Below are 21114 nucleotides of genomic sequence, written 5' to 3' on the forward strand. Positions count from 1 at the left end.
GATTATGTGGTGGCTGTTCGTCTAACAACAAAATAATCCAAATCAAAGTTATTTAAGTTAATTAAATGACAACGATTGCACCATGGCAAAAGAAACTTAATGTTCAGTCAGGTGACTGCCATTTCTGTGGACAAAGTATCCATGTCTGCCTCTCTTGCCAAGGTAAACAACCATACTGTATAAGCCCACCCAGGTGCACTCTTGTCCCTTAACAGCCATGTAAGTAACTTACATGATACCCACATTATGGCTAAACCAATCATATAAAATAACAAAAACTCAAACATTCTAAGCAAACTAGCAATGTAATGAACAAATATACCCAAATAACATACTAATAAAAACTGATAATCAAAACTAATTATTTTAAGTAATTAAATATCAAATAGAATTGTTCTACAAAAAAACAAATATCCAACCAACCAAAATACTTTTTTTTTTTAATCTAACTCTAGGTGTTTAATTTTTTGATGGTCACTGTGCCTCTGTTGCCTCTTGTTGGTGAAATACTCTTGGCCATGGCTCTTTTTGTTGCTGTCGTCATTACATATTGCATGAATATCAGTATCATCTTCACGTTAAAGTCAGTATTTTTCACTACCAAGTTCAGACAATTTCAAATCCAAGTCTCTGTGGTTCTTGCCTTGGACCTTGTGGTTGTGCAATTTGTGGCACATTGCTTTTCATCTGCTGCATTGATCCGTGTGTCGATAAAGATTTGCAGTGAATTAAAATAATTCAATATTATATGCAAATAAATTGCTTTATTTACAGCAGAGATGTCAACAGATTCAGCAGTGACCTTCAAACTTCCACCTGAGGAGCAGGAATCCAAAAAGAGGGTTGAAGGTATGTGGCAGTTAAATAAAAAAAAAGCTGAGAGAGCATGTTTGTTATAAGAGCAAATTAAGTTGTTTTTATTTTGTTGGTGCTGTTTTTGTACTGGGGTTTTGCCTAATCACATGCTGTGTGATAGCAGATGAAATTCCCAAACTATTATGATGTGAAAGAGTCTGGGCTTTGTCAAGAGTCTGATTAATTTGTCCTTTGGCAGAGGAGTTGGAAATTGCACATTGGCAGTTGCCATTGATTTTTCAACTGATATCTGTTATTTACAGTGTTTTTGGTTTGTTTAAGGAACTTTGAATTATTCAACAGCCAACAAAGCTGGGTACCAAAGTTCAAGGAGAAGGTAGACGTTTCTTGTGTACTGTATTTTTAGTCTGTCTTGTTGTGAGAGGAATATAAGAAGAGTTGGGTTTGACAGCCTGAATTAATATCTTTGTGGCCGAGTGGGTTTTTTTGACTGTTTGACTGTACTGTGTGTGTAGGCGTATATTTGTTACCTCTTTACAACTTTAAGGATTTCTTTGGCATAAACACTGACCTTGTCTGGACCAGTAGTCCTCGTGGCGACCAGAACCTGGTCCGAATTATGCAGAATACGTTTAGGGCTAATATTTGAATTATGGTGAGGTTTGCCCCAGGGAACCACTGCTCTGGATGTTTTAGAAGTTTCCCTGCTCCAACACACCTGATTCAAATAATCCGTCATTATCAGGCTTCTGCAGTACTTGCTGGTGAGCAGACCATTTGAATCATGTGAGTTAAACATGTAGGGCAGCTCAAGGCATTAACTGGATATGATCAAGTCAGGGATAAAGCTTTGTTTTGGTTGTCCACATGAATGGACAGAATGCAGTGTCCTAAGAAGAATACCTTTGTGTGTACATATTAAAGGAGGCATACATTTATTTTATGTTTGTTTGTACTTTAAACCTCATGTCTAATAAGGTAAGTTAATGTTTTTACACAACATCTATGCTGTAGCACACATCTACCCTATCTGAAATCGTGTTGGTCACAACAGAAACACAGCCACACCTTATCTAATGTATTCAATCTCCAGTTCTTCCAGCCATATTCATTCGAGAGCTAGAGAACTTGGAGGCTGAGGAGGGAAGTAGTGTTACTCTTCACTGTGAGCTTTCTAAACCTGGACTCACTGTTGAGTGGAAGAAAGGAAGTGAAGTCCTTAGTTTGGGAGAAAAGTACCAGATGAGGCAGACAGGATTCAGTTACAAGCTACAGATCCACAACTTGACACCTGGAGATGCAGGGAACTACACCTGCTGTTCAGAGGACACAACAAGCTCATCCTCTCTTGCAGTAATTGGTAGGACTATGTTGTCATCTCATCTGGTCCTTTCATTTTGATTTGTTGTTTATTTCACTTTATTTGTTCTTCATCACTCTTGACCTTACACTGTTGATAAAAACCTGGTCATTTCTTTTCACCCTTTAGCTGCACCAGTCACATTTACAAAAGAATTGGAAAGCCTAACAGCTAATGAGGGGGACAGTGTCACCCTGCACTGTGAGCTTTCTAAATCTGGTGTTCTTTTGGAGTGGAGGAAAGGAGAACTTGGTCTTTGTCCTTGTGCCAAGTATAAAATTAGTCAGACAGGACAACTTGCCACGCTAATAATCCATGATGTAGACCCACAGGATTCTGGGAGTTACACATGTGACACTGGTGACCATCAAAGCACTGCACAAGTGTTTGTGAAGGGTACGCATTTTTTAAACTTCTGTTTGCAGTGGAGATACTTGAGTTGTTCGTGTGATGGATTTTGGACCATAGTTTTCTTCATTACTTGACACCCTTTAAGTAGAAATTTAAATAGAGAGGACCTGACCTTTTTATCTTTGTAAATATTAAACAAAATATATGATATTTACACTGCAGATAACGTATATGAAGTGGTGTTAAGTAGCATTGGTTGTTGACACATTATTAAATTAAAGTGATACACTGGAGAGGATTCTTGTTTCTGGCATTCTCGTTATGCTTAAGCTATCTTGACTTGTAAGTTAAATTTGGGCTTTGACTCAACATTTGCAGTGACACTTGACACTAAGTGACACTTGACACTAAGTGTCTTGGATATGTATGACTCACTTCCACCTCTGCTATTTACTTTTTGACTCATCACCATTCTTTTAAATTCCCTCCTCTACAGCCCAGCCTGTCCTTTTTAAAACCCTGCTGCAGAACCTTGAAAGACAGGCAGGGGAGATAGCTACTCTCTGCTGTGAGACCACAAAACCAGGGGCTATTGTGGTCTGGAGACGTGGTGACAGTGTGCTGGAATCCAGTAGCAAGTATCACCTGAAACAGGAAGGGACGGTAGCCGAGCTTGTCATCTACAAACTACAGGCTGCAGACTCAGGAGAATACTCCTGTGATACAGGCAGCCAGAGGACGTCAGCTGTTCTCACTGTGCGGGGTAGGGTTTGTCTAGTTAAGACTGTCCTTTTCATGCACTCTTTCTGGAGTCTTGTTTTGCGTGTGTGTTGTTCTTCACTCCGTCTTGGTGATTGTCCTCTCACAACACTTGTGTCTGAACTGCATCAACCTTGATCTGGAGATCTTGTTTGGAGTTTTCTTCACTGCATTACTTCTCATCCTCTGTGTGTTCTTGATTTCCCATTCACTCTTTCAAAAACAATTCACTTATTCACATGAGCACTTTGTATGTTGAACTTTATCACCAATCCAATCTTGTGCATCTTCTTTGTTACTCTTCACAAAAAGTAACTCACCCTACTCAAAATAACAGCTTGGGAGAAATCACAATCTGCACAATTTCATCACTTTCTTTGTCAAGCTCATTTATACACTTATTTAATTCATCAACCATGTAACTATTCTTCTGAAATGTATTTGCCAAACAGAGGCCGAGATTAGCATTCTGAAATTCTTGGAGAGCTGTGTTGTCTTCGAGGGTGAAGATGTCCACTTTGAGTGTCAGGTTTCTCACAAGGAAGCACCTTCGGCCCAGTGGAAGCTTCAGGGGGTCCCACTACAGAATAATGAGATGAACCTGATCAAGACTGAGGGCCAAATACACAGCCTCACACTCAGAGGTGTCACCACAGCTGACTCAGGAACAGTCACTTTCACAGTGGAAAACCACACTTCCACTGCTTCTCTTACAGTCAGAGGTAAGAGAAACACTTAGCTCCTTTAAGGCAAGAATCTGCTACGGTGACAGGGACACCTGGACTCTGCTCCATTTTTCGCTTTGTTCTTGTTGGACTCCTCCCCTCAACCTTTTCTAAAGGTTCCCATAAAGTATCTCTGAACTCAGATACTTGTGATTCCAAAAGGCTTTTCTTTCACTTTCTGACTTGTTCATTACACTTTCTTATTTATCCAACATATGTACTTTTCAGCACTTCCCATCATACCTATGTGTTCATACTTTTATCCACTGGATTTGAATTAATCACAATTCCTTTACGCTTTAAAACCTTGTATTTTTTACATATTGTCATGCTGATCAGTATATGTCCCTTTCATATTCTGCACTGATGAAACTCCACTAGTTTCACAATTAATTTCTTTTACAACTTAGTACATTTCATTTTTTTTAAGTGGGTCAAGTAAAGGTCAGCCACTGATTTGTAACTGTCCTCCTCATGTTCTGATATAAGCTGCTCTGTTGAATGGAAATATTGAAATTGTGAGTATAAATAATGTTGCTTGTTTGTACAATGTGTTTTACTTTCAGGTGAAAATATTTGCCTCTAAATAATCTTAGTTAACACAACCTAATTAATTATTAATGGTTTTTCTGTCAGCTGCTCCTGTGTCATTCAAGAAGGAGCTAGAAAATCAAGAGGCCATTGAAGGAGGTAAAGCCAGCCTGTCCTGCGAGACATCCAGTCCTGATTGCAAGGTAATCTGGCGAAAGGGATCGTCTGTGCTCACCAGTGGGGAGAAGTACACTATTGAGCAGCGAGCTACCACCCACACCCTGGTTATACACAAGCTGAATGTGGAGGACAGGGGGGAGTATATCAGCGATACGGGAGACAAGAAAAGCACTGCAACACTCACTGTGAAAGGTAACAGCTCATCCTCATCTCAACTATGTCTCTTGTCTCCTCTTATCATCATCCTCTCGGAAGATCATTTTTACGTTCATCCATACCATTCCCATGAACTGGATCATGTCTTCTACTTAGGAACTTATTCTTTTTCATATATTTCTGTTGTAGAGTTGCAGTTAGGATGATTATTTCAACTTAAATTATCTGATATTTTAGCTAACTTTTTTATACAGCATTTACATTTTTGGACAGTTTTATTTTAGGTAATTATCACGTGGTTGATAGCCTAATGTTTGTGAAATCAGACTTCATTAGAATGGCATAGGCCAGAAAACTACATTTGTAGAGATTAAACTAAGAATTATGTGTTAAATTAATATTAAGATTAGATGCTCAGTGGCGGATACATTCTCATAGCGATGCCTTCTGCAAAATTTGCTGAGGTCTGATCACTGACTACAATCCCATTCCCTCTCAGAGCATGTGCGCATCATCCGGGAACTCTGCGATATCACTGTTACCACCGGGCAAGATGCAGTCTTTGAGGTTGAGCTGTCACATTCAGGCGTGACAAATGGAGAATGGTGGCTTGGAGACAACCTGCTCCAAAATAATGACCTGAATCAAATGAGCAGCCAGGGCCGAGTGCACCGTCTGGTCCTGAAGATGGTAACCACAGATGAATCAGGGGATGTTGCCTTCGTAGTTGGAGAAGAGAAGAGTGTGGCCTGCCTGCTGGTGGAGGAGAAACCCAAAGGTAAAGGGGAACACATTGTTACTTGAAGTTTTTAATCCTCAGCTTCATCTGCATCGACCACCAAACAACTTCAGCTCACACCATCATCGTCATCATCTTCCACACTCTAATTTTCAGATGTATACTTTGTTGTATACAAAGTATACATATAAATGTCACATCTTGATTCACTGTCTGATTAAATGTGCAAAAGCATACAGTAATCAGTGCATGTATATATTTAGTTTTTTTTAATTATTAATGTCAGCTTTTTAAAGAAAAGGTAGAGGACTGCATATAAATGTTCCTGTTTTTAAATCAAGTTGTGGGTTTCCCATGTTTACAGTGCTAATAATAGAGAGACCACAAAACACTGTGGCATTAGAAGATGAAACTGTCACTCTGGCCTGTACCATCTCCGACCCCAAGGCCACTGTCACCTGGATGAGAAATAACGTTGCCATTCAAGCAGGTCTCAAATATGACCTGAAGAAGAGTGGAGCATCCCATCAGCTTCATATCTACCATGTGGTACCTGAAGATTCAGGAGTGTACACCTGTGACACTGGAGATGCACAGTGTGAGGTCACCTTGACTGTGAAAGGTAACAAACATTGCCACCTCTAATAAAGTCTCTTTCTGTTGATCAAATTCAAGACTATTGACTAAAATAGGATTGAATTGAGCAACTGACATGTTCTTGAACCCTCACATCACTCAACCACAGACTCTCGCACCAGCAAATCTCTTTTCATCATAACTATCTGGTGCCAAACCTCTCCTCTCAGAATCTGACGCAAAACTTTACCATTTTAAAATCTCACCAGGTATGCCAGTGTCCTTCCGGAAAGAACTAATGAACCAGGATGCCATAGAGGGTGATGATATTACCCTTCACTGTGAGCTGACTAAGCCAGGTGTTCGTGTTGAATGGAGGAAAGGAGGCATGATCCTCCAGCCCAATAAGAAGTATGAGATGAGGCAGGAAGGGTGTGTTCGAAAGCTCTGTATAAATAACGCGGAGCCTGACGACAGTGGCTACTACACCTGTGACGCAGGAGATCAGCTCACTACAGCTTCTTTGGCAGTGCAAGGTAGCCTCCTTAAAATACTGTTGTTTGTTCTTGATGGAAGAGTTTTTGTCTCACTGTCATTTAAGATGACATAATGCAGATAATGAGTATGATTTAGGCTATTTGCCTATTTGTATTTTTCACTCAACAGTGAAAGAAGTCTACATTGTTTCTGGTCTTAAGGCCACCGACGTCTTTGTTGGGGAATGGGCAACTTTCTCCTGCCAGCTGTCTGGTAGAGCACCTGGCAAGGTGTATTGGTGGCTGGATGGCACCTTGCTGGAGAACAGCCCTTTAAGTGAGATAGGGATGAGCCAAGGCCACATCTACACACTCACCTTAAAGAACCTGGCCACAGATGACTCTGGCACTGTCACATTCAAAACTGACAATTTATCATCAACCGCCAAGCTCTTAGTCAAAGGTATCATGTTACAAAAATAACAATTAGAAACTGTGATGAGCAGTTTCTTAATCTCTTTTTTGAAACCTTGCAACATTTTAAGTTTCCATATGAAATCTTGAATGAATGTCCTGCCGCTATTATGTTCAGTCTAGCAACTAGCAACATTTACTTTTATGAATTCTATTGTTGACACAAAACTAAAATATACTGAATTGTCTCTGTTTCTCCTTAAAGTGTAACTAAACCCCCTCTTTTCCAGCTAACTCCGCCCAATACCTGATTTTGAAATAATGTCAAAGAAGTGAGCTCAGACCTGAGTGAGGGACAGGGAGGGACAGTGCAGAGCAGCAAATGGGCACGGTCTGGTAGTGAAAGCTGCCATTTTTCAACCGAGTGGAACGGTTCAGTGCAGTACAGTACATATTTTTTGCGTTTCCATTAGGAATAGTACCAAAGTAACCGCCCCAACAGTTGCATTTTTTGGTACCCTTCCCTTGGGGTACCACAGTATTGGTACGGTATGGTATGGGTGGAGCTAGACCGGCTCCATCCACAACAGGGAGCTGATTGGGCGACAGCAAAATGTCACTTCCCTGCGACCAGTGTTTCTTCAATGCCTGCAGTCTATGACGTTACTCTACGTATTTCGCTGACGCAGCCATCAAGCGCAGCCCACACCCCCCGCCTACCAAGTAAAGGTACTGTTCTCAGCTGAAACGCAAGCCTGACCGAGGGCTTTACTGTTCCAAACTGTACCGTACTGCACTAAATCAAACTGTACCACAATGGAAACACGGCTCAACAAGGTGCTGCTCACACCAGGCCTGTGGAGAGAGAAAGAGCAGACAGTGCAAAAGAAGGAGTCAGGGACAATGAGCCTTATGCTGATTAGACAAGAGAGTGATCAAAGTGTGTACCAGTGACACAAGCATGGACTAAAATAGCCAATGTCAAAATTTGTGTTTAAAAAAACTGGTGTTTGACCAGAGAGGCAGTAGATATGTTCATTTTTATCAAAGCATGTATAATTTCAGTACTTTACACTCAATGGGGAAGATTTACACCTGGATAAACCAGTAATATTACTAGATAGTCATATTCAGTGGTTTTCACTTGGAAAATAAGTGGTTTAGGGGTTTAGTTGCACTTTAATGATTAGCATCGACAATTTGTTGTAATTTCTCTTGAAAAAAGAAAAGCGGATAAAACATGAAAGGTCATTGTTTTCTGCAAGGTTGCATAGAAAGTTTGAAGTTCATGTCAGTGCTCTTTTATGCATGAGCAGTTTTTTCCTCATTTCATTAATCACAATAATAATATTAATAATACTATTAATAGTATAACAATAGTTTTTCATGCCATGATTTCACGCAAATAAAACATTCAGCTGGGTGTAGCACCACAACTAAGTTATGTAACATAGAAGATGTCATTTTCATCGTTATTTTCACTTAGTTTTGGATTATTTTGGAATCCTAGCTAAGTGTTGTATTTTGGGCTGCTAAACATTATAATTACAGTTGTGTTTCTCACTTTTGAGATCATGGTCATTTTAAGCACGTATACATTTTAAATGTGTTTCTTGCCTTTATTGTTACATTGCAATACTTTTTTTTAGTTGTTCAAGTCCGAAATGCAAAATAAGGTCATGACATTTTCTATTTACATTTAATATTAGTCAGTGCTTTTGCCAGTGAATGTCTCTTAAAACATATACCACCCACTCTTCTACAACACAACTTTCCTCCACTATTACTGAAAACACATTAGAGCCTTTGGTTTCATAAACTAGTAGTCAGCTGTCATGTTTCTGGTGTTGATGCTCACTTTAATCAGTATGTTGACAACAGAACCTCAAAGTAAAGATCATTTTGATGCCTACATTGGGGGTTTCTACTGCTTGTACATGGATGACCTACTCTATCTTGCTGCTACCCCAACATTTCAAAGCTGTTTTTCACTTGGTATTTGATGTTTTGGCCGGACTGATGCCTGATCTACATTTTATTTAACTCATTGAACATTACTCATCCAAAACCATAGCCAAAGAGTTGTTGCCTGGATGTTGTAATGTTCTTGGCTTCATCAAAAGCTGTCTTTTGGGAGGCAGAGGACAGTTAATATAAGAATGATGGAAGCAAGTCTCTCCATTTAGAGATTTATTGTCTTGTCTGAAGCCAGGTACACTTAAGTGTCAAAAGTGGAAAGCATAATTGTGATTATTAAATTGTGCGGCCCTAAACTTGGAAATGTAAATAATGAGTGATTATTTGGTGACTGGAATATCAGTGTTTCACATACAGAAGGCTTAGTTTTGGTGTTGTTTGATCCAAGTTTTATTGTACAGGGTTAGTGAAACACATATAGACAACAGAGAAGAAGTGTTTGTAAAGTGCTGCTCCACCCATGCAGGCCGGCTGCTGTTCAGCACTCATGTTCCACCTGCACCGTCTAATCCCACCAAGCCACACCTCTAACCTTTGAGTACTAAAAATCCTAACTTCCCCCACACCTATTTAATGAGTTTGACATTTTTATTCTATATCATACCTATCATACCTCTTTTTAGCTCCTCTTGGGCTTTGGTTGTGACCCTGAAACCTGACAGTTGGGCTTTTTGACCCCCTGGATGCTGCCACAAGACGATTCAGTAGTCACAGTGAACACACTGTAAACTCTACCATGGCACATACAGCACAATAAAAACATAATAATGACCCTCGCATATGAACATTTCATCAATATGCCTTTGGGGGTTATAAAGTCCATATGTCAGGTGGCATGTCCTTCATAGAATATGGTTTTATCTCATGGCCAAGGCCTGACCCTGTGACCCTCAAACTCAGATCCCACAGTTGAAGTGGTGAGCGAGATGGAGGACCTTTGTGTGGTCGAGAACCAACCGGCTGAGTTCATCTGCCAGTACTCAAGACCAGTCAGGGCTCAGTGGAAGAAAGACGGGCAGCCATTGCTGCCTGATGGCCGAAGGGTGGTAGTGGAGCAGGACTGGAATGTGGCTCGCTTGTACATTAGCTGTGTGTCCGCTGAGGACAGAGGCACATACTCCTGTGAGGCAGAGGGGACCTGTGTGTTTGCTTCACTTAATGTGGAAGGTGAGCTTCTCCCCCCACATGAAAAGACCACCTATCTCTACGGAATCCCCTCTGCTCTCGTTATCTCAAAAATTGTTTGGCTGAATTAAGTAATCATCATAAAGTTGTTGGCAAACTCCCATATGAGTTGACAGTCTTAAACTCTGCAGCTTTCTTAAATTATTTTTTGAGTGTGTCCTCTCCCTCTCTCTCTCTCTCCCCCCCCCTCTCTTCATTTCCCTGTCTTCTACAGGCAAACCTATTAACATCGTTCAGGGCCTGGAGAATGCAGAAACCTTTGATGGAGGCGAAGCCCTGTTTGAGTGTGCCTTGTCTCGTCCTGAGAGCAAAGATTTCCACTGGCTTCTTGATGGCAAACCAGTGATGGAATCTCCCAATGCTGAGATCGTGACATTTGAGAGTGGTCGTCGTCATCTGCTCCTTCTTAAAGAGTTGCATGTTCATGACAGTTGTACAGTGACATTTAAAGCTGGCACAGCATCCACATCTGCCCAGCTCTCAGTCAAGGGTGAGTCACACAAACTATAGATGTAACTGTAGTTACAGTATGTTTTTATTTAATCATGCATTCTTATATGGTCATTAATTTACACACTTATGTTCTTAGTATTTTAATTGGCATCCTTTTAACATCTACCATTTCTCCCAAAAGGATGGAAGCTGGATGTTGTTAAGGGTCTGGAAGACAAAGTGGCTGCTGTGGGAGAGAAGGTTGAGTTTTGTGTTGAGCTGACGGAGCCCATACCATCTACAGAAGTAGCTTGGTATGCAAATGGAGTTGAGCTTAAGCCCAGCGATCTCTGGTCTATGAGGGTTGATGGTTGCTCTTATCGCCTTGTCCTGAGAAAGGCACCACTTTTGCCCCAGCAGGAAATTACATTCGCTGCTCGAGATGCTCTCTCTTTGGCTAAGCTTTCCATCATTGGTAAGTAAGACTTTTGTAACATTTTCTTTATTATTGTCTTATCTTAACAGTGAATCTTAACAATGTATCCTAATACAGATAAATATGGATTACAGTGTAATGAAGTTAAATTATAATGGTTCTATTTGTTTAGTGTAGTTTAACTGCTGCCATTACACTAGGCAACAGCTACTCTTCGTGGGGTCACAAAGGAACAAACAAAGGAATATGACTATAAATCCATAGTATCACATCATAACACAATTATAGATTAAAGGAAATTGACAGAACATATAAATAAAGAAAAACACTATTTTTTACATTGAAAATAAAAATGTCTATTTTTGTGCTTTCGTGCCCTTATTTTTTGAGTTTAGTTGAAACATGACAGCATGGGAAGTCAGATAGGGAAATTACATCTTACAAAGGTCCCTGGTTTCCAATAAACCAGGAACTTTTATGACTGCAGTGCATGGCAAACATTTTATCATCTAGACCTTTATGTCATATAATGCTAAAATGGTCCCCTTTTTGTATACTGCAACTCACTAATAAATGCGCTTATATCAAAGCACCGTTCGAAAAAACACTATAAAGGGCAGACATTGAAAGACTGACTAGGGTGTAGTTTATTTTCTCTGTGTTCACAAGAGCTACTTTTTTTTCCAACAGCTGTACCTGATCCTCCAGAGGACCCAGAGGTCCTCAGTAAGACTAAAAATTCTGTTAACCTCTCTTGGTTCACTCCACTACATGATGGAGGGAGTCCCATTCTTGGCTACAAGGTGGAGATGCGACTGGTAGACAGTGGTCTCTGGCTTCCATGCCATTCAGAACTTGTGTGCAACACAGAGTTTGTGGTTGAAAATCTTAGCCCCGGGAGTAGCTACAGGTTTAGAGTAGCAGCCGTCAACAGAGCTGGGACTGGAGAGCCCGTTGAGTTGCCTCAGACTGTGCAGCTCGGTGAGTAGTAATATGTCCAATGTGCAGCAAGGGTTGTTCACAAGGACATTTTGTTTATTATTGGTCTGTTAAGCACTAATTGTTATAATAGATAATGACATTGAAATCATTGTCATCACAGTTGAGTAGAATTATGTTCTGTTAAAAAAAACAAAACACATTTAATTGTCTTCCTACTGTGTGAGTCATGTAACTATTTTGGCCAAATTGTGAATGAGTGACGATAGTGAAAGTTTGGTCAGGTGTGAATAGTGTAATTAGAGATTCATCATACATCTACTAACAACACAAAACAAACCAGAATGTTTTTTAAAAAAAAAAAAAAGTATATTCATATAATTTATCAAACTATTATTAGATGTTATTGTGTACTTTCAACAGTTATATAAATGTATAGCATTCTGATTGACAATTACTCAATTATATATACTGTTGCTGCCTAGTTAATTTTTTTTGCTGTTTTACAGAACCAGCTGTGCAGCCACAAATTGTCTCAGGTAAGACATTGTATTTGTTGTGTTGTTTTTTTTTAATTCACCCTCCAATTACTGAAGTTAAACACCTTTATACACTTGTCCCTCTCAAACATCTGAAGCCTTCACAAATATCTGTCACATTAAGCTTGAATAAGCCGAGCCAAGTCTAGCATCAAAAGATGATTTTAAATGTTGTATGATATTAAATGTATGAAGAAAGAATGAAAACTGTATTTTGGTTGTAGGTATAAAGACAAAACAGGTACAAACAGAGGCACTGGGACAGCCCAGTCTGCCTCCAGAAGCTGTTGAAGAGGGTGATGTCCATGAACTATGGGAGGAGTCGGCTAAAAAACGGCGCATGAGTCAAGAGCCCACTTTGGACTCCATCACTGAACAACCTGAAGAGGGCGCTAAACGTGGTCAAACAAAATCAGAACAGAAGGAAGTAAAGTCCTCAGATGAAGCTGAAATAAAATCTAGAGAGAAGGAGCAAGTCACTGTGCCTGCGAAGCAGACTGAATCTAAAGTGTGTGTCAGCTCAGAGGATGAATCTGTCCTGGGAGGCTCATCACTTGTGTCCTATCTCAAGAAGAGCAGCAAATCTTCTGTCACTACGGCCACTGAAGGAGAGACAATGACCCCTGAGAGGTTCTTTGCACATTTCCAGATGGCAGAGGAGAGAACAGTGCATCAGACTGAAGTGAAAACAGCCACAATTCAGCAGACAGATACGAAACAGGTATCTAAAGAGGAGACTGACGTAATGGTAATCAGTAAAGAAGATGAGCCTGATCTCAGAGATGCTGCCATTAAAATTCAAGCTGCTTTTAAGGGTTACAAGGCCCGCAAGGACATGCGACCTGTCTTCAAAGATGTTTTCAAAGACCAGACCAAAGAACCAGGTGGCACAATACATCTGGAATGTGTGGTAGAAGGTAAACCTGAAAAGGTGCGTTGGCTAAAGGATGGAGAACCACTAACAGATGGCAAGCACCACCATATTGATATTTATAATGATGGTACTTGCTCACTGGTCATCACTGCCATCACCACAAAGGATACTGGAGTTTACACTTGTGAAGTTACCAACAAGTTTGGAGTTGCCTCACACAGTGGTAAGGTGACAGTAGGAACAGTGAGAGAATCATCTAAACAACGGCCACTGACAGTGGGCTATAGTGCTGACAGTGAGCCAGAGAGCTCCTCAGGCAGTGAAATGGATGAGTCACTGAGGCAGGCAAGCAAACGTCTGCGACGTCTGTTGCACACACGTCTCCCACCAAATGTTGAAGAAGAACCATTTATCAGTGCAGATGAAGGAGACCTGCGTCCCCCAGATCCACATTCTTACCGTGAGGATGACAGTTACATATACATTCGCTTTGATACACGGACTGATGCTGTAGTTGCCTCTAAGAGGTTCCAAGAGATGTTTACAATTCATGGGGTTCCTGTAGAGACAGCCATCCTGGAGGCAGGGCCTCTTAAAGTGGAGCTGCGTATTAAAAAGATGGGCTATATCCAAGATGGCACACAGACCCCCACACAAGACAGACAACCTCCTGCTTTCATGGCTGGACCCCACGGTAAGGGTTTGTTTGTGAAGACACTCATACTTAATGATATCTACATTTAGCACTGTTATACACTTTTCTTTTTTTATCTTCTTTTATCTTTATCCAGCTGCTCCAGTCTTCTTGACAGAGCTACAAAGCCAGGAGGTTCCAGATGGCAATCCAGTCAGTTTTGACTGTGTTGTGATTGGCAAGCCCCCTCCAACTGTTCGGTGGTATAAGGATGGCAAAGTGCTGGAGGAAAATGACCATTACATGATCAATGAAGACCTGGAGGGTTGCCACCAACTGATCATTACCACTGTGCTGCCCATTGACATGGGTGTCTATCGCTGCACAGCTGAAAACAGCAGTGGCATCGCAGCCACTAAGGCTGAACTCAGGGTTGACAGTAAGTGAGCATTTATTACATACACAAACGTCTTGGATGTTATTCTAATTCTCGTACGTGCCTTGATTTTCAGCAATAACTCAAATTACATTTCTTCAGAGTGAAGGCAAACCACAAAATATAGTTGTCGTCATCTCTTTCCCCTGTGGGACATATGGCTGCAACGTGTCGCGGTCTTGTGCCTTGGCTGAAAAATATTAAACCCTATGTATCTGACAAACAGTGACAAACAAAGTGTCTCTGATTTCCCTGATCATTGTATAACTATATACATCAACTCTTTCCATCAGTGTCTTGTAGCTCAGATTATGACACTGCTGCTGATGCCACTGAGACCTCTTCCTATGTCAGTGCCAAAGGCTACATGTCCAGGTGAATATACTGTGAACACTTTTATTATGTAAATTAATAGTAAATAAATGTGCATATTGGCACATGAACTGAATTCTTGAACTGAACTATACGTCTATTCTTGTGCAGGGAAACTGAGACATTTGAGTCTGTGACTGAAGATGATCAGCTACCACAAGTTGTAGAAGAGCTTTGTGATGTTCATGTATGTCCAGGGTCACCTATTGCTAAAATGCAACTCAAGGTTAAGGGTAAGTATATCAATAAATGCTAATAGCTAGCTTTACCAGAGGCAAATAAATGATGGTTATGAGGTCCAATTCCTGTCGTCTTCCAGGCTTCCCCAAACCCAGATTATACTGGTTTAAGGATGGCCTGCCTCTGCGGCCCTCAAACAGGATCCTGTTACTGTCAGAAAGAGATTATCACAGCTTGGAGATTCTGGAGGTGAAGAGAGAAGATATGGGGGAGTACTCTGCTTACATCAGCAATGCAGCCGGTTCTGCTTACTCCTCTGCCAGACTCATAGTTCTGAGTATGTATGGAAATGTCTGACAAACTGACATTGCCGAAAGACCATGTGATATTGTATTTTAAATTACTTTCAGCAAAAAAAAACATTTTTAAATATCCCACAGGTCCTGGGGAGAAATTGCCACAAGACAAGAAAGGTAATTCAACATGGATCCTACACACTTATATTTTATTCCATGTCACTGTCACTCATGTTGTTTAACACTTTATTTTAACAGACTCCAAGGAACCTCTGGTGCCTCCACGCTTCCTTGAAAGGTTCAGCAACAGGAAGGTGAAACAAGGAACAAGCATCACTCTGTCTGTCAAAGTTGAAGGTCTGTTTGCTTCACTGTGATGTGACTTAACAGTGTTTCAATTTCCCATTGTTGTTGTCCATCATTCAGCATGTGTTTAAAGTTTTCAATACCCCCCTTTATTTTTCCAGGGTCTCCCACTCCTATGGTGTCCTGGCTAAAGGAGGAATCTTTGGAGGATGTCCTGTGGATCAAGCCTGATACCAAGGGATACAAAATAGCAAGCTCTGGACGCCAGCACAGTCTCATCCTGATGGATGTGGGCACAGAGTACACTGGCGCCTACACCTGTATAGCTACAAACAGAGCAGGACAGTCCATCTGCACTGCACACCTTGAGGTGGATGACAGTAAGGAACAATTTGACATTTTGAGGACTTAATATCAAAATAATGTTGATCAATAGAGTAGACTAGAATAGACCCTTAATGCAAACATTAAGAGTTTTTATCTTGATATTTGATTGTAATAATGTATATCTGTGCCCCCTTCCATTTTCCAAGCACAACAACTGAAGAAAGAGGCTAAAGCTTCAGAGTAAGTTCATACAATTACACAATTTATTTAAAGTAACTGCTAGAATTTGAAAATAAACGTTCCTATTTAATTCTCAGGGTTCTTGGTATCACAGTTAGTCCTCCAGAAGGGGAGGGTAGCAGCACAAAAGGTGAGGGGCCGTTTTCTTCTGTTGTAATAAATACTATAATTTTGATGTCGCTATTTTCTCTTTGTTTTTCACATGTCCTTCATTGTCTACCTTAAGAGGGTAAAATGCCCTACATAGGTGAAGTAGGTACAGAGGAATTCCTCATGAAACTCACCTCCCAGATCACTGAAATCGTATCGGCCAAGATCAGCCAGGGTAAGTCTGTTATGGACTACATTTAATAAAATATTAGATTGTTAGATCATAATTTATTTCATTGTTAAAGCCTTTCCTTGTATGTATCGTGGAGCAAACATAATTAGTGTACTTCAAGTTAAAATGTTACTGCAGCTCCTGTAAAGCTTTGAAAGTAATGATATGTGTTGTTAATAATGGTCCAGTGTGTAACATTTAGAAGGGTGTTTTGGCAGAAATTGAATATACTACCCATAAGTATGTGATTACACATATAGTGTGTAATCACTTTTAAATAAAGAATAGTTATTTTTACTTGTGTTTAAGGTCAGGGGCTTTCGTTTCGGGGTCCACCATCTTGAGTCAACATGCCTGAACATGCATTTTGAAGTGGAAGCTTATTATGCAAACAATGGTGAACAAATTCACCCACATAAACCTGATGCAATCTGTAGTCTCACCATTAGATGTCATTGATTCTCACTAATTTCTACACACTGGACCTTAAAATCATTTTACCTTAGTTTGGTGTTCAAATTTTTATTTGAATTCAGTCTACTTAGCTCAGAATATGGACATGGGAGATGTTTGCAGCTCTATAGGTGGGATTTTTTTTCAGTGAATAGTCAACCTGCATGTTCAGTTGAAATAATAAAAGACAGCTATAGTTAATATAGGAGAAACGATTGTTTTATTCAGTGTGAATTCATTAACTCATCATACACGCAACAAGCTAACAAACCAGATAAATGACAAGGTTTTAATTTCAGTCGAACGCCACATCAGGTGATTTCAGTGTGAAAATGTATTCTCCCTGGAGGAAAATCTAATCCTTAGATTACTCAATTTTATCTGTGGTGGATTAAAAATGTCTAGGTTACCTAAACCTCTATGAAGTTATACCTGAGTGTTATTTTCTGATGCTGCATATAAGCCTGTAAGCTGCTATGAATGGCTTTGCTAATGCTAAAGATATTGTAGATAAATAATCCACATCATATATGTAGTATTAGTTTATGTTAGATGGAGTGTTTTTTCACCAACCTGGCTGCCTAGTTTGGTTGAATAATTCAAGAATTGTAAAGGTTATTTAGTCTGAATGTTCTAAACACTTTAATTCTTGAATTTTAATCCACTCTCCTGCTGATTTAGAGTAGATACCAAACTTGACTCATGTTTTTAACTGATTTTCTAGTGCTTGTTTTGTTTTCAGCATGTTTTGCTTTTCCCATTAAAACCCCCCCTCATCGATTCACAGTCATCATCCCTTCACCACTTTTTACACCCGTCATTTAATCAGTCCAACCAATTAAATGCTCATTCAATCATAAATTTGTTATTCAGACAGCTTACAGAATTATGAAGTGCTCCAGTGGATGAAATCTTGGCCCAAAACTACCAGTATGTATTCCATCGGTATGCATTAACTTCGTAATAATCGTATATATGTACAGTATATATACACACACATATGTATTTTTAAAAAAAAATGTGGATATGGCTCAGTGAGATACTTAGGTTGCAAAATGTTAGGGTGGAAATGGGTTTTACTTACATTTATTGTACATATAGAAAACATGTGACATATTAATCCAGAATTAAAATGTTAATCTGTTTTCAAAAATGCCTTTTCCATTTCATCTTGTCTTTGCACCTTTACACCTTCTTAGTCATCACCAGTATGGTTTTCTTAATTGGCTTCCCACCGACTTATAGCTTGAATACATGTTTACAGACATGTATGGGGAGAGTTCAGACAATAATTTTTAATCGTTTTGTTTTGCATGTTGTGACATCAGCAACAAAATGGTTGTTGTGGGGATTTTTTTACACCAATAAACATCTACAATATATTGATTTTCCATTGGAGAAGACTTTAAATCATATATTTTAGCAATGACTTGCCTGTTCGGACAAACGTCACCTAGTAAATTAACCTGCAGTAGATGCAGCACCGTTGTTCCTTGAAATGTGACTTTAAGCTGATTGTTCTGGCCTCAGCCAAGCTTTAACTAAATGGTGTGGTTACTAACAACTGCTACATTAATTCAAGCCAAGAATAACTTTTCTTGGCTTGAATTATTGTATATTAGCTATTTATTTTATCAATCATGTTCTTTGTACGACTGACCTGTGTTTCTGTGACTACCTCCCTCCACCCTCTCTGCCCCAGCTTCACTACGTGTACCTGGGGTTGACAGCGATGACGAGACCAAGACTCCTTCTCCATCACCTCATCACGGTCGCTCTCGCCCTCCCTCCCTCATAGCTGACTCCTCCTCAGAGTCTGATGAGGGGGACGCCAGGGGGGAGGTGAGTTATGGAAAATATCAATGTACTATAAAAGGGGACACAACCTTTTTTATACTGTTCATTCATGTAAAACACTCTAAATATGGTCTGAGTGACCACAAAATTAGAGGCAGGTGTATCAGTAGAACATAATATTTCCTTTAAATAAAACATTTGTCTTCTCAATGAATAAAGTTAAGTAACAAACTTGGAATCCAAGTTTTAGTTAACAGTACAGGGGAGTGGCAGTTACCTCAGTTGGTGCCTCATTGGCCACCTGTGTTCTCCTCCTTTCATGTTGTGCTGTCCTGTCCAATAAAGGCAAGCAGTCAGATGAATTTCTAAGCTGAAGCCAGCTAGTGTCACCATGGAGTACTATTTTGAAATAAAAAATAAACATTATTAAAAGTGCAATAACACAAGAACAATAGGGAGTAGTAAAACCAAAACTGGCCACACGGTTGGTGTAGTGGTATGAAGACCTGGGTTCGCGACCTGGTCAGAAAACAAGGGCCTTTCTGCATGGAGTTTTCATGTTCTCGCTGTTTTGTGCGTGGGTTTTCTCCGGGTCTCTAAATTATAAACTCTAAATCGACCATGAGTGTGAGAGTGAATGGTGAATGCACCTTTCGCCCTATGTCAGCTGGGATTGGCACCAGCGTCCCCTGCGACCCTCATGTGGAAGATAAAGCAGAAGAAGATGGATGCCACAGTGTACCTAAGTGCTCAGTATTAAATTTTTTTATATGTTTACAATTTTACAGATGTTTGACATCTATGTGGCCACAGCTGACTACAACCCCACCATAGCGAGCAAAGAGTCTATTTCTCTGAAGGAGGGACAGTATGTTGAGGTTTTGGACTCGGCTCATCCACTCAAATGGTTAGTCCGGACCAAACCGACCAAAATGACTCCATCTCGCCAAGGCTGGGTCTCACCTGCCTACTTGGACAAGAAACTCAAAGTATGTCTCAACACTACAGCCACTGATCCAACAGCAAACTTAACAAATTGTTTTTCACAGGCATTCGTTGTCATTATGACGACTGTAATGGGTAACAATGTGTTGTTTCAGCTCTCAGCTGATGCAGGTGACCTTCCAGAGACAAGTGCAGAGGAGGTGTCAGAGGGTGAATACAAAAGGAAACTATTGTAAGTAAAACACGCAGTTACAAACCACAGACGGCAAAGAAATTAATATATCATCATCATAATGATTTCATGTTTCCAGCCAACTGATCCAGGAACTGATGAATGGTGAATCAGAGTTTGTAAAGGAGATGAACTTCTTCACCTCCCATCACATGAAGCACGCAGACAGCCCTGACACACCACCTGATGTCAGTAGCCAAAAAGAAACTATTTTCAGGAACATTGATGACATCAAGTCCTTCCACAGCAAGTAAGCTCGCCTCCTTTTTACGTCTCATTTTAGTCATCTCCTTTTAAACCAAAATAAACCCTTCTGAAAACATAATACAAGACAGTGAGATTGCCTTGTCAGTATTTCTGTTTGTGCACATTGGTGTTTTTTTAGGGCATTCCTCCCAAAGTTACACGACTGTGACACAGATGATGATGTAGCCATGTGTTTCCTGAAGAACAAGGACGGCTTTGAGCAGTATCTCCAGTATCTTGTTAGTCAGGGTCAGGCAGAATCTGCTGTCGGTGACAAGGCAGTCCATCGCTTCTTCAAGGTAACCCGGCTCTGCTCATGTTAGGGCCAGGGCTATTATCACTCTGTAGTAGAAAATTAATTGTTCTATGACCAATTGTGCTTTTCAACCCTGAATTTTTGTAAGAATTTGCAGATTATTTGTTATTTTTCTGGTAAGTCATCAGATCATACTTACAGGTGTGGTACACAATTCTTTCAGCCACTCATGTTTGGATCATTTTAACTGAAAAATCTTCCTCTCACTACACACCACAGGAGTACACTGAGAAAGAACAGGCTGTCGCAGACCCTGCTGATCCCCCTGTACGTAGCATCAACGCCTACATCCAACAACCGCTGGAGAGAATTCAGAAGTACAAGGCTTTCCTCAAGGTGATGACTTTGACACAGTGTATGCACCAGTAGATTTTTACTTCAGTTCAGTATTTTCTCAAGGTCCAAATAAACAAAACAAACAAAAAAAAACCAGACAGGATATGTGACTAATAGTATATGTAGGCGATTCCTAAAATGTGGGTCCACTGCTCCCTGCTGGTCTTTGAAGGTACTGTAGGTTAACCATGGGAGGGCATTAAAATAAACA

At 40.2% G+C, this 21114-nt stretch overlaps 1 protein-coding gene across 1 annotated transcript in view; it reads left to right on the top strand.

Moving 5' to 3' along the window:
* obscnb (obscurin, cytoskeletal calmodulin and titin-interacting RhoGEF b) overlaps window positions 1-21114 on the top strand; it is a 53024-nt gene that overhangs the window by 26098 nt on the left and 5812 nt on the right. Inside the window, exons 43-73 of the mRNA XM_044036145.1 lie at window positions 775-849; window positions 3024-3290; window positions 3739-4008; window positions 4648-4914; window positions 5378-5656; window positions 5982-6239; window positions 6463-6729; window positions 6860-7132; window positions 9961-10227; window positions 10460-10735; window positions 10880-11152; window positions 11804-12094; window positions 12562-12591; window positions 12816-14159; window positions 14257-14538; window positions 14829-14910; window positions 15019-15140; window positions 15227-15424; window positions 15528-15560; window positions 15642-15740; window positions 15851-16069; window positions 16223-16256; window positions 16334-16386; window positions 16483-16581; window positions 17905-17976; window positions 18734-18873; window positions 19617-19817; window positions 19929-20005; window positions 20085-20255; window positions 20391-20550; window positions 20787-20903. Coding sequence (XP_043892080.1) covers window positions 775-849; window positions 3024-3290; window positions 3739-4008; window positions 4648-4914; window positions 5378-5656; window positions 5982-6239; window positions 6463-6729; window positions 6860-7132; window positions 9961-10227; window positions 10460-10735; window positions 10880-11152; window positions 11804-12094; window positions 12562-12591; window positions 12816-14159; window positions 14257-14538; window positions 14829-14910; window positions 15019-15140; window positions 15227-15424; window positions 15528-15560; window positions 15642-15740; window positions 15851-16069; window positions 16223-16256; window positions 16334-16386; window positions 16483-16581; window positions 17905-17976; window positions 18734-18873; window positions 19617-19817; window positions 19929-20005; window positions 20085-20255; window positions 20391-20550; window positions 20787-20903 — 6596 coding nt within the window. The remainder of the gene's footprint in view (window positions 1-774; window positions 850-3023; window positions 3291-3738; window positions 4009-4647; window positions 4915-5377; window positions 5657-5981; window positions 6240-6462; window positions 6730-6859; window positions 7133-9960; window positions 10228-10459; window positions 10736-10879; window positions 11153-11803; window positions 12095-12561; window positions 12592-12815; window positions 14160-14256; window positions 14539-14828; window positions 14911-15018; window positions 15141-15226; window positions 15425-15527; window positions 15561-15641; window positions 15741-15850; window positions 16070-16222; window positions 16257-16333; window positions 16387-16482; window positions 16582-17904; window positions 17977-18733; window positions 18874-19616; window positions 19818-19928; window positions 20006-20084; window positions 20256-20390; window positions 20551-20786; window positions 20904-21114) is intronic.

The sequence above is a fragment of the Solea senegalensis genome, linkage group LG1 (genome assembly GCF_019176455.1).
Source record: "Solea senegalensis isolate Sse05_10M linkage group LG1, IFAPA_SoseM_1, whole genome shotgun sequence".
NCBI lineage: Eukaryota > Metazoa > Chordata > Actinopteri > Pleuronectiformes > Soleidae > Solea > Solea senegalensis.